This window comes from Zonotrichia albicollis, chromosome 4 (genome assembly GCF_047830755.1).
Source record: "Zonotrichia albicollis isolate bZonAlb1 chromosome 4, bZonAlb1.hap1, whole genome shotgun sequence".
NCBI lineage: Eukaryota > Metazoa > Chordata > Aves > Passeriformes > Passerellidae > Zonotrichia > Zonotrichia albicollis.
Window position 1 is genome coordinate 2835348 of NC_133822.1, and position 12360 is coordinate 2847707.

Below are 12360 nucleotides of genomic sequence, written 5' to 3' on the forward strand. Positions count from 1 at the left end.
TCTGTTAACATTTCATTGAATTTTCTTTTAATTGCAGTTAGTGATGAAGAGCTGAAGAAAAGAATTGCTGAGGAACTGGCACTGGAACGAGCCAGGAGAGACTCTGAAGCTCAGAAGAGAAGGTTGGTTCATTAATAATAACAATATTTCAACCCAACTCAGCCTTAATGCATTTATTTGATTTATCTGCTTACTGGAATAACTGAATTTTGTGCACAAACTGCCTGGGAGAGCTCTGGGGGCTGCAGCAGGTTTGGATATTAAATCCATGTTCAAAAACAAATGAGCTGGAATTCCCTTGTAAGAGCTGATCCAAACTGTTCTCTAAATCCCTTTTGACCTCCTGAGCTTGGATTTTTGCTGCTTTTTAAGCTCAATTTTGTGATTTCTCTGGAGCCCAAATACTCATTTTGTGCTGCACAGGGATGGGGTCCCTGTGATCCCAGGGGCTGAGCAAAAATACCTTGAAAAGGGAATTCTGGAGTTTGCTGGGAATTCTGGAATTCCCAGGATGTTTTGAATATGTAAAATACTGTATTAAACCAGTTCACACCAGTAAAACCCTTCTGGTTCCTTTCTGTATATTGAAATACTCCTTTTTAGGAATATTTCATTTTTTATTCTCAGAGATTGATTCTGAAAGCCTGATCAAGAGCCATGATCAGCAATTAAAAATTCCTCTTTAGAGGAATTTAGAAATTTTGGTATCTGCTGAACTTCTGTGTTTATTTCTCCTTGCAGTGATTGTTGTAAATAGATAACACAAACACACTGAGGATAAATACAAATATTCCACTCTGTCCTCCACTGAGAATGGGGAGAAAGGCTCATTATGATGGATTAAGAAAAATTAGGCTGTAATTAGTACTACTTCAACTGTCTGCATAGATCTCAGTTGTTTCCTACCCAGCATTCTGGTATTTAATTGAGTTAGGTTGATGGAGTATATAATTAGATAGGACTGTATTAATGTCCCAGGGAAAAAAAGAAATCAGGCTTTTCTCTTTTTTTTTTTTTGCATCAGCAATAAAGGAAATCAATAAATCCCAGTGAAATTCCCCCTCTCCTCAACTGGGCTTTGGCAGGAAAAACTTGGGTTATTTTTGAGCTTTTTAAATGCTGAAGACTTCAGCTAAATGGGATTAAAATCTGGAAATATTTGGTTTGCAAATTCAGCATTTTCAGTACCTTCCAGAATTCTCCTTGCAGGGTTGTGCCTTGGTCTGTCAAAGGGAGGGAGCAGATTGGGTAAAATATCAAAGTAAATTAATGATGATAATGATAAAGAAAGGAAAAACATCACAATTTGTTAACAGCTGCACTTCTTTTCCAATTTTTATTTATTTAATTAATGTTTTTGGTTGTTTTATTATTTTTACACTGTATATTTTTATTATTATAATTTTTACTCAGTTTTATTTTTCATTACAATGTTTTATTATAATTTTTTGCACCAATTATAAAAATCTGGTTTTAACAGAGCAGAGAGTTTTTTTTGTCTTTTATGGAACAACTGTAAAAGATGCAGATCTTTTTCCATAAGTAAAACTTAAAGTCTTTATGGGCTGAATTCTGGTGGAGGTTTGTGTTTTAAAAACATTCAAGAAACTCATTCAGGTAAATTCTTTTGTCTTCCATGTACAGAATGGAAGAAACATGGAAATAGAAACATGGAATTTAAGCTGTAATAATTTGTGATATAAATACAAATAAATTGATGATGTTTTGGAAAACAGAACAAAACCCTCAGGTCTACATTTAAAATTCGTGACCCTGCACTTGTGATTTATTAACAATTTCATTTCAACCTGCTAATTTTTTAAGACAAATCCTGTTGGGATTTGATAAAAATTAAACTTTTTGCCTCCACATTCATCTCATGGATTGTTTTACCATGGATGGTATATTTTACATATTTATATTCTCACTTCTCTCTCTAAACCACAATTTTTCCCCAATATTTCAATGAAATAACATTTCAGCATAAAAATATCTGAAACTTTGGGCTGTTTCTGATTCCAACTGCCTAAAGCTGATTTTGTGCTGTTCTGTGAGCAGGGCATGAACACATTTGGGTTTGATTGCAAAATTTCTTTTCCTCATTTCAGGCTGTGAAGGGAAGAAATCTTAATTTGAACTTGTAGCTAAATTATTTATTCACACATCCACACACAGTACAGATGGGCTGCTATATAAAGTTAAAATCTGGGCTTATTTTGGGGATTAGAGCTGAAGAATGACTCTTAAATTGTATTTTAATGCCATCAACTCTCTAACAATATATCAATTACAGCTTCTATTTAACAGGACTTGGAATAATTAATTAAACAGTGATTTAGACCCACCCTAGAATGTATTTCCAAAATTCTGCATTGATTCCACTTTACTCTTCCTTTTACTCAACCCAACTGTTGTTCCTCACTTGATTTTTGAACATTTTGAAATGTTTCATCTGAAAAGCATTTTCAATTTTGGAAAGTTCATGTAGAAAATTGCTGATCATTGATTTACAATTAATTTACAATTTTGTAGAGTTTGCAACAGTAACTGTGAGAATTTAATGTGGCAGAGCTGCAGTCTTAGGGTGACACTCAAGGGAACATAAAAATGAGAGGATGGACACAAAAACTTGAGCTTGACAATGGTGACAGGTAATAAATGATAATTAAGAGAAGAATTCTGAATTATAAATAAGAGAAATCCACACAGCTTAATGGACCGGTGGGTGATAATTTCAATTTTGTTTTCAAAAATTTCAATTTTGCCTTTTCTCTGCTTGTTCTAGACAAGCTCAGCAAATATTTAGCATTTTTTTTCTTATTTCCAAGAAAATGAGGAAATTTTGAATGTCATGTCTTTGAGAACACACATTGGGGAAATAAATAAATAAATTTCTTTCTCCCATCAGAGAGCAGAATTTATCCACTCCATCCATGAACTTTGTTCATTTGTTGGGCTCCACGATACTGATGGTGCTCAGTAAATCTGGTTTTCAAATTTACTTTAAATGAAGAGTGCAGGCAGAGTAAAAAGTATTTTGAGGCAGCAAAAAGAACAACTTCAATCATCAGCATAATGATAAAATTTTAGATACTGCTGCAGTCTTAGGGTGACACTCAAGAGAACATAAAAATGAGAGGATGGACACAAAAACTTGAGCTTGACAATGGTGACAGGTAATAAATGATAATTAAGAGAAGAATTCTGAATTATGAATAAGAGAAATCCACACAGCTCAATGGACCGGTGGGTGATAATTTCAATTTTGCTTTTTCTCTGCTTATTCTAGACAAGCTCAGCAAATGTTTAGCATTTTTTTTTCTAATTTCCCAGAAAATGAGGAAATTTTGAATGTCATGGCTTTGAGAACAGGCATTGGGGAAATAAATAAATAAATTTCTTTCTCCCATCAGAGAGCAGAATTTATCCACTCCATCCATGAACTTTGTTCATTTGTTGGGCTCCACGATACTGATGGTGCTCAGTAAATCTGTTTTTCAAGTTTGCTGTAAATGAAAAGTGCAGGCCAAGTAAAAAGTATTTTGAGGCAGCAAAAAGAACAACTTCTATCATCAGCATAATGATAAAATTTTAGATACTGCCAAGCTCATCAGAGTGCTGGATTCCTGCACTAAAATATCCAAACCACTGCTTCAGAGGCGAGTGATGGATGTGATTTCCCATGGAAATTGAACCTTCCTGAATGATGACTTGCCTTTTTTTCCACCCCTGAAAATCAGAGAAATTTCAGACTTTTTATTTTGCTAATCATTCCGCTCAGGCTAATTATATTTGGGCGGGGTTCAGTTCCTTGCTTGGTGAGTGTTTCCCAGCTTCCACTTTTTAAATGTGATTTGGCACAGGGCAAATATTAATTATCTGTAGAGTGAGGTGTTTTTGCAAGCTGCTGTGCATGGCAGTGCCCTCAGTAGTGCAGGAAGTGTTGAAATTTTGTAGAAATTTTGTTCCAGTCTTCAATAAATTCATCCCTGGAATTGTGTTGGTGTGCCAGAAATCTGTCCCTGTGCACTTTAGTTGGGACTGTCCTGTGATGTGCTCTCATTCCAGGCTTGTTTCTTAGAGGAAAACTCCTGCTGGAAGGAGGAATTTTAAGGCAGGAAAAGGCTTAAAAATAGACTTTGGTTTGTTTTGGCGGCCCTGCATTAATTCTGCTGCCAGCTTTGCTCTGGAGGTGTTTAAGGTGTGAGAGAGGAGGGGAGGAGATGGATCCAGGGAGAGCTCAGAGCTCCTTCAGAGCCTGCAGGGGCTCCAGGAGAGCTGCAGAGGGACTGGGGACAAGGCCTGCAGGGACAGCACCCAGGGAATGGCTCCCACTGCCAGAGGGCAGCCATGGGTGGCATCTTGGCAATGAGCAATTCCTGCCTGGGCTGGCATTGCCAGAGCAGCTGGGGCTGCCCCTGATCCCTGCAGTGCCCAAGGCCAGGCTGGAGCAGCCTGGGATGGTGGGCTTGGAATGGGATGGGCTTGAAGGGCCCTTCCCACCCAAACCATTCTGGCATTTGGGACACTCAGAATCCATCCCCAGGGATTTTTATGGAAGTTGGGGATGGCAAAGGGAAGGGAGACCCTTCCTGGAGTGCTGAGATTGCCAGTGAAGCCCCCAGAGCCCAAAATCCCTTCCTGGAGAGGAGTCGGGGTGGGGATGGATCCAATGCCAGGCTGGGAGAGCTGGGAATGGAGGGAATTCCCTGGAGAGGGAGCCTGGGCTGGGATTTTGGGAAGGGATTCCCAGAGCAGCTGGGGCTGCCCCTGATCCCTGCAATGGCCAAGGTTGGACACTGGGGCTGGAGCAGCCTGGGACGGTGGGAGGTGTCCTTGCCATGGCTGGGGTGACACTGGACGGGCTTTGAGTTCCCTTCCAACCCAAACCATTCCAGGATTATCTGGTGGCTTTTGATAACTGAGTTTTTTGTGTATCTCTGCCATCTCATCACCTGTGACCAGGTGCTCAAACTTGGGTAACTTTTCTCTTGAAAAATCCTTTCTTTGAGTAATGCAGATGAGAGGTGATAGAATTTTCTGTCCTGCTTTGAACAGTAAGGTTTCTGCTAAGGGAGGCAGGAGCCTCCCTTGAAATGGAAAATGTAAACCCCTTCCCTTATAATTTTGAAATTAAGGGGCTCTCAGGCAACGATATGTGTTGGGAATTTAGCTGCTAGCAAATGGAAAAGTACAAGACCATGGCTAATTCCAAGTCCTGCACCTGTGTTGATAGCATGTCCTTGAGGCTTAGCTGTAGTATAATAACAAACAGTGAAAGAGACATGAGAAAAGAGAGATGCAACCCCTAAGGAATGAGGAAGAGTTGATGGTATAGTTTAACCAATAGATTGCTTAGCTTACAGAATATTCATAAGCTTATTGCTCACTGTATAAGTGTCTGATGCTCTCTTCAATAAATGGAATTTGCTTATCACTCATATTGAGTGTCTGAGTCTCCCCTCACCGACAAATGGCTCGACCCCGGCAAAGGCCTTCATTCTCGGTGACAGATATGGGAGCAGGAATAACAGTTCTTTACTCAGAAAATTAAAATACAAATGCAATAGTACCAAAAAATTCCAAAAACCACAGTCACAGTGAGAGCAGTCCCTGCCCCCTGTGTGTCAGGGGGTGTCCCAGCCCCATCCATGGGGGCTCAGCCCTCCTGCAGTGCCAGCTGTGGCTCTGCTGCAGCAGGGATCCTGCACAAGGGGGGAGTTTTCCTCTGCAGCTCCAGGGCTGCTGCAGATGGGCCTGGGCTCCCTCTGGCCATGCAGGGCAGCAGAAAGCTGCTCCTCTGGCAATGCAGGGGGCAAAGGCTGCTGTGCTGGGCCAGGCTCAGATTGGATCCAGGTAGGAATGCTTGGCTCCTCCCCTGGGCGGAGCATCTCCCCATGGGATGCTGGGATTGGATCAGCCCTGCAGGGACACTCAGTGGCCATGGACAGCAGAGATCTCCTGGAGGGAGGGTTGGCTGTGGGAGAGATAAAGAAAAAACTGCCCCAAGAACAGAGAGAACTGCCCCAGCTCTGACAGATGGCAAATAGAACACACACCCCCATTTCCAACCTAAGACATGACAAATCTGCAGTTTGCTCCAAGCTGTGGGACACCACCAACACCACCATGGTCACCTTGAGGGCATCACCTCAAATTCTGGTTGTCCACCCAAGAATGTGAGGAGCCCTGGAGGCACCATGTGTGGATTGAAAAGCACCTCTCAGTGGAGGCAGACTTCACTTGCTCTGTATAATTTTGTTCTGAAACACAAAATCAGGGAATTATAGAAAGGTGTGAAGTGGAAGGGGCATTAAAGATCATCTTCTTCCAAACCCATGGGCAGGGACACTTCCCACTAAACCAGGTTTTATGCCCCATGGACAGACAGAACTGCCCCACCTCTGGCAGATGGGGATAAAATACAAACCCCCAGCCACATCTTTCATCCTGAGACATTCCCTGGGAATGAATTGTTGGGTTCTGTTCTCTGTGGCTCACTGCGCTCCAGAGGATGTGACGTTTTATCTGTCACCAGCTGCACAACTGATTGCAGCCTCTGTTTGTGCCATCCTCATCTGTTTGGAGGAATCTTTTTAAATTATAAATCAGCTTTGACTCCGCCCTGGTGCACAGAGCTGCTCTGTGATGAGTTATTAAAGTTGTAACCATGAGATTTTTGATTTGTTTTGTTGCTGTGCTTCGAGGAGGGTCTGGAGATAACTGCTCATCACTGGGGTTTCATTGATGCTCTCAGTGCTTCCCCCAACCTCTTTTTTTGTCATGTCTCAGCAGCACATTGCATAAATGATGAGCTCTTAGTAAACCTGGAGTAAAGAGTTGGTGCAGAACAAATTCACCAGTGAAATGTAAAGGGAGAGAAGAATGAAGAAGAGTATTGGACAAGAAGCCTTTGGGAAGCTGCAAACCAAAATTGTTATATTAAAATCAATACTGGGCCTTGACCTTTCTGTGCTAGTGGATACTCTAAAACTTCCTATTGATTTCTGCTGTAATGACATGTTTATTCCAGTTTCCTGGCACAGGTGTGGAGAACAAGGGGGAAAAATAAAATTATGGATTTCTTTACAATGTTCATTTTATATTTCAGTGAGTTAAAGATATGAGGAGCATCTTAATGTACCTTTAGTTCATGTGGGGAGCTAATTAATTGTGGTGAAAATTTCTTCCAAGCATTCTTTTCCTCCTAAATGATTATTTTTTTTTTTTCCCAAATAATCAGCTATGCTGATTTGGGAAACCTGCTTTTTCCTGTAGGATTGTCCTCAGGGGGAGCAAAAAGCTGTTTTTAAGGTAATAGTTATTTTGTCTTCTGCCACAGGGACCTGTTGGTATTGTTTGGATTAAGTGGGAAAAGAGTCTGGAAAACTCCATCTTCAGGCAGAGAAAAAGCTGGGAATGCTCCAAAGCAGTAAAAGTGATGATAATTGTTTTGACTTGGGATAGCTGAAAAATGAGAGTTTAATATCTCCTGGCAAGAGAAGCTGCTCTGGTGTGATAAAACCAGAGATCCCAACTGGTAATCACATGGAGGAATGCAAGGGGGTTTTTATTTTATAACACTGATTTTATAAAAATTTAAAATAAACCCTTTTTTTTTTGTGTTGGAGTTCTGGCTGCTGAGAATTGGAGATTTCTGTGCTGGGAATTGGAGATTTCTGTGCTGCAGTCACTGACCCCCAGAGAACCCTGCACTGAGCTGAGGCCTGGAGAAGCTTCCAGAATGGAATGATGGAACTGGGACTGTGGGTGTGCAGTTTGAACAGGAGTGTGTGATAGCACAGGGTGGGAAACTCAGAGTTTAAGGGTTTAGACTGCAGGAATAGATATAAAACAAGATGGAGGTTTTAGGGCAGTGCTGCTCCTTCTCCTTCTCCTCCATGGGTTTGGGTGGTATTTTCTAATTAGAAAAATCCTCATTGCAGGCTTCCAGTGAATAGTTATTGAATTAAAAGTGAAAATAATGTGTCATTTATTAATTAAATAATTTAACGTTAAAAGACCCTATAACAAAAGATTGTTTATTATTTTGTACCTTCCTAATGAAGAACTGCAGAACTCAATACCTGTAAAATTATAACATAAATAAGAAATCATAAACACCTAAATCTAAACACAAACTAAGCTCTCAAATACCTTAAATGCCAACCTCAACAAAAGAAAAAAACCCCCAAACCCCAACATATAATGGGCTGTGTGAGGATATTATTAATATTATATACTACGTTACATTACGAATATAATAATATAATATAATATAATATAATAATAATTACATATTATATTATATTATATTATATTATATTATATTATATTATTACATAGTATATATTATTAATAATAACATTAACAACAAAACAACAACAATATAGTAGTAGTAATAATAATAATAATAATAATAATAATAATAATAATAATAATAATAATAATAATAATAATAATATAGTTAGGAGAAACCTAATTGTAATAATAACTTTAAAACTTTAAAAAATTGAGATATATTTCATTCTTATAAGGTTTTTTTAAGGATAAACTGTCTAATTAAGAAATGATGCTTTAATTATTTTTACTTTTGACCTAATAATTAACTACTTGTGCCTCATAATGTAGATTTTTTGTTTAATTACACAATATTATTTAAACTCATGAAGAAGAAGGTAAAGAAGAAGGACTAGTTTAGTTTTAAAACTTCCATCTTGTTTTATATATATTATTATATTCTGAAACTTTCCACACTAAGTTTTTTATTAGGTGATAATATACACTTTTATTTAAACTATATCCTCATAATTTTAATTTTATCATTCAGTTTTGGAAGCTTTTTTTCCAGCTTTAGGTCAAATGCAGTGTTCTGTTGGGGGTCAGTGTCTGTCAGAATAGAAAATTTAAAATTTTCAGCAGGGTTCCAACAGGTGCCTTTTGGGGCAGCTCTTTAAAGCAGGAAAGTTGAGTTTGTGATTTTTACCTGCAAAATGCCAGGGAAGCACAAAAGTGTTTATCAAGTTGGGAAGTATCAAACTGCCTTAGAATGTTGAAGTTTTATTGTTTCCAGTGAAAAAAAAATGTTTTGTTTTCAGAAGAAGAAAAGGTGTTTGGCAATGGCAGAGTTACTCTCCAAGGTTTCCCGCTCTGATTCTCCATTAATGCCATTATGTCTGGCTCTCAGGATATGGAGAGATGAATCTTGGAGATGGGAGGTGGAAATTGGAGAGAGCAGAGCTATCATTCACTCCTGCCTTTATAAACCCCAATTTTCAAGGGCTTATTTTTCACATGGATTTTAAAACCTGCCATCTCAGCTGACAGCTTGGATACCGAGCTTCATCTTGATCAGTTTATTTCTAGGAGAGATGGGAAAATGACTTGGAGCTAGTGAGAGAGCATCCACAAAAATAATCCTGCTTCATAGTTTCAGGTGCAGGTAGGAAAGAGGAAAACCATTCCCCCCCTGGCAATTTTAAACAAACCTTTGCTTTCAAACTGCTGAGCTCTTTCATTTTGAAAAGCAGAGAAACACTTAAAAATAGTAATAATAATAATAATGATGCTAATAAAAATTTTTCTAACTGTCACTTCATTTTAATGGATAATTAATGTTGTCATAATTCCAGGACTGCTGTTGCAGATCCCAAGGGGAAGGATATTAAGTTGGAAAGTAATTTCAAGTGGAGTTATGTGGCTAGCTAAACATAGACAAATTGTGTAAAGCAGTTTTACAATTCTAACTCAGGTTCTCTTTGTCCCTCTGGCATAAAAATGGGAATTTACTCATCTATTTTATCTCTGTATAATACTGATCTGAATGCACCTATTTTAAAAGCAATGGCTTTATGTGTGTAATTAAAAATCCCCTCAAGTGTAATTAAAAATCCCCTCAACAAACCTGCCCCCCTTTTTGCTCAGCCCTCCTCCTTCCAACACCAAACACTGCCCCAAAAACACTCCCACAACTCAGGAAGCTCCAAGAAAACTCAACCACTGACAAGAGTCACTGTCCTTGTTGCTCTGAGCGTTCACGAGCTGTCCGTGGAAGTGCTGTTGATAAATTGAATTAATTGGAATGAGTTGAGTGGATAACTGAGATTTGAAACGAGTCTTGGATCTGCTGGTCAAGGCCTGGCACATAAAATCCCGTGGCCGTTCTGAGGGGTTTTTCCTTTGACAGATGTTAGGCTGGGGCTGGAAGGCAGCTGGAAAGGGAGAGGGATAATGAGGGGGTTCTGCTGGATGGCGTGGCTTGGGTTGAGAGTTTGGGTGATGGGACAAATCTGGTGTTTGAAATAGGGTGGCTGAGGCAATGAGGGTTATGTGGGACGAGGTGGAGAATAACCTTAAAATTGTATTTTCAGTGTTGGCTGGGGTTTGAGAACAGACATCATGGAATTATGGAATCATGGGGTGATTTGGGTTGGGAGGGACCTTCAAGATCATCTCATTCCATAGGGGCAGGGACAGCTCCACCATCCCAGGCTGCTCCAGCCCCAGTGTCCAACCTTGGGCACTGCAGGGATCAGGGGCAGCCCCAGCTGCTCTGGGAATCCCTTCCCAAAATCCCAGCCCAGGCTCCCTCTCCAGGGAATTCCCTCCATTCCCAGCTCTCCCAGCCTGCCATTGGATCCATCCCCACCCCGACTCCTCTCCAGGAAGGAATTTTGTGATCTGGGGGCTTCACTGGCAATCTCAGCACTCCAGGAAGGGTCTCCCTTCCCTTCTCCATCCCCAACTTCCATAAAAATCCCTGGGGATGGATTCTGAGTGTCCCAAATGCCAGAATGGTTTGGGTGGGAAGGGCCCTTCAAGCCCATCCCATTCCAAGCCCACCATCCCAGGCTGCTCCAGCCTGGCCTTGGGCCCTGCAGGGATCAGGGGCAGCCCCAGCTGCTCTGGCAATGCCAGCCCAGGCAGGAATTGCTCATTGCCAAGATGCCACCCATGGCTGCCCTCTGGCAGTGGGAGCCATTCCCTGGGTGCTGTCCCTGCAGGCCTTGTCCCCAGTCCCTCTGCAGCTCTCCTGGAGCCCCTGCAGGCCCTGCCCTGTGCTGGCAGCTCTCCCTGGAGCCTTCCCTGCTCCAGGGGAACATTCCCAGCTCTCCCAGCTGGCTCCAGCCCTGCAGCAGCTCCATGGATTCCTCTGGGCTCTCTCCAGCAGCTCCAGGTCCTGCTGCTGTTGAGGGTCCCCGAGCTGGACACAGCACTCCAGGTAGGAATTCAGCCTAAAGAAAGATCAGAATCCCCTGATCCCTTGCCCTCCTTGTCTCTGCTCTGGAGCAGGTCCCAAACTCGTGTGGGAGTTATGTGACAGTGTGGGACGGACCAAAAATGAGGGAGGATTTATTGGGATGGACCAAAGATGAGGGAGGACTTACTGGGATGGGAAAAGGTGCCAGCTCAGGGATCACTTCACTGTTCTCAGCACTGTGTGTAATGAATTAAGGGTAATTTATATTCATGTATGGCAAATGTTAAGGAGGAGCAGTCACCCTGAGGAAGAAGTGGATGTGGAATAAAGAGCTGGAGCTCTCATTAAATTTAATCATGAGAGGTTCAAGCATAACTGCTCAGAAGTGTGATCCCTTCCCTCCTCTGCCTGTGCCAGTCATGAGAGCTCCTGGTCACTCGTGATGGATTTGTCAGAGGGTTTTAATGGTGCTGGGTCTGGTGGGTAAAGTGGGGCCAATTTGGGTCCCTGTCATCACATTTGACTGGTTTTGCACTCAGGAAATGATGATAAATCTGGGTTTGATGAAATGTGTGAAACTCTGAAACACTTCACCCACATCCCTTAAAATCAAGTAATAACAACACAATAACAAAAAGCAAAACAAGAGCAAAAAAAATTTCTCAATTAAATCACAACTTAAAATTAATAACTGACAACCATCATATCAAGTCTAACAGGATAAGAGAAGCCAAATATAGAACTAAAACTATACTTTTAGTTTTTTAGATTGTATTTTTGTTTTTCTGTGATACAGAAAATTCCTTGGCCCTCAGAGATGATTTCTTGTTTGGGTCTTAAATTTCTATTTCTGTGTTTCTAATTCTAACTCAGGGACTTGTGGAGAGCCACAAGGTCCCCCTTGAGCCTCCTTTTCTCCAGGCTGAGCAACAGGAGCACCAAAAATTTTAAAGCAAAATATCCTTTTGATACCACGGTTTCAGGTGCAGAAAAATGATATTTTCTGTTAATATTTCCATGATTTGAAAGGTTTAAAAGTGTGATTTTAGAGCAGTTGTTAGCAATGTGATTGCTACTAATGTTTGGAGCAGCTCCTGTCACTTGTGCTGTGCAAAATCTTATGTGAGTGGAGAATAATGTTTTTAATGAGAGAACAGTGG

The 12360-nt window shown here is 40.8% G+C and overlaps 1 protein-coding gene across 2 annotated transcripts in view; it reads left to right on the top strand.

Moving 5' to 3' along the window:
• Positions 1-12360, top strand: part of CHCHD3 (coiled-coil-helix-coiled-coil-helix domain containing 3) — a 168132-nt gene that overhangs the window by 28395 nt on the left and 127377 nt on the right. For both annotated transcript variants that reach the window (XM_074538668.1, XM_074538669.1), the window contains exon 3: positions 38-122. In XM_074538668.1, the coding sequence (XP_074394769.1) occupies positions 38-122 (85 nt within the window). The remainder of the gene's footprint in view (positions 1-37; positions 123-12360) is intronic.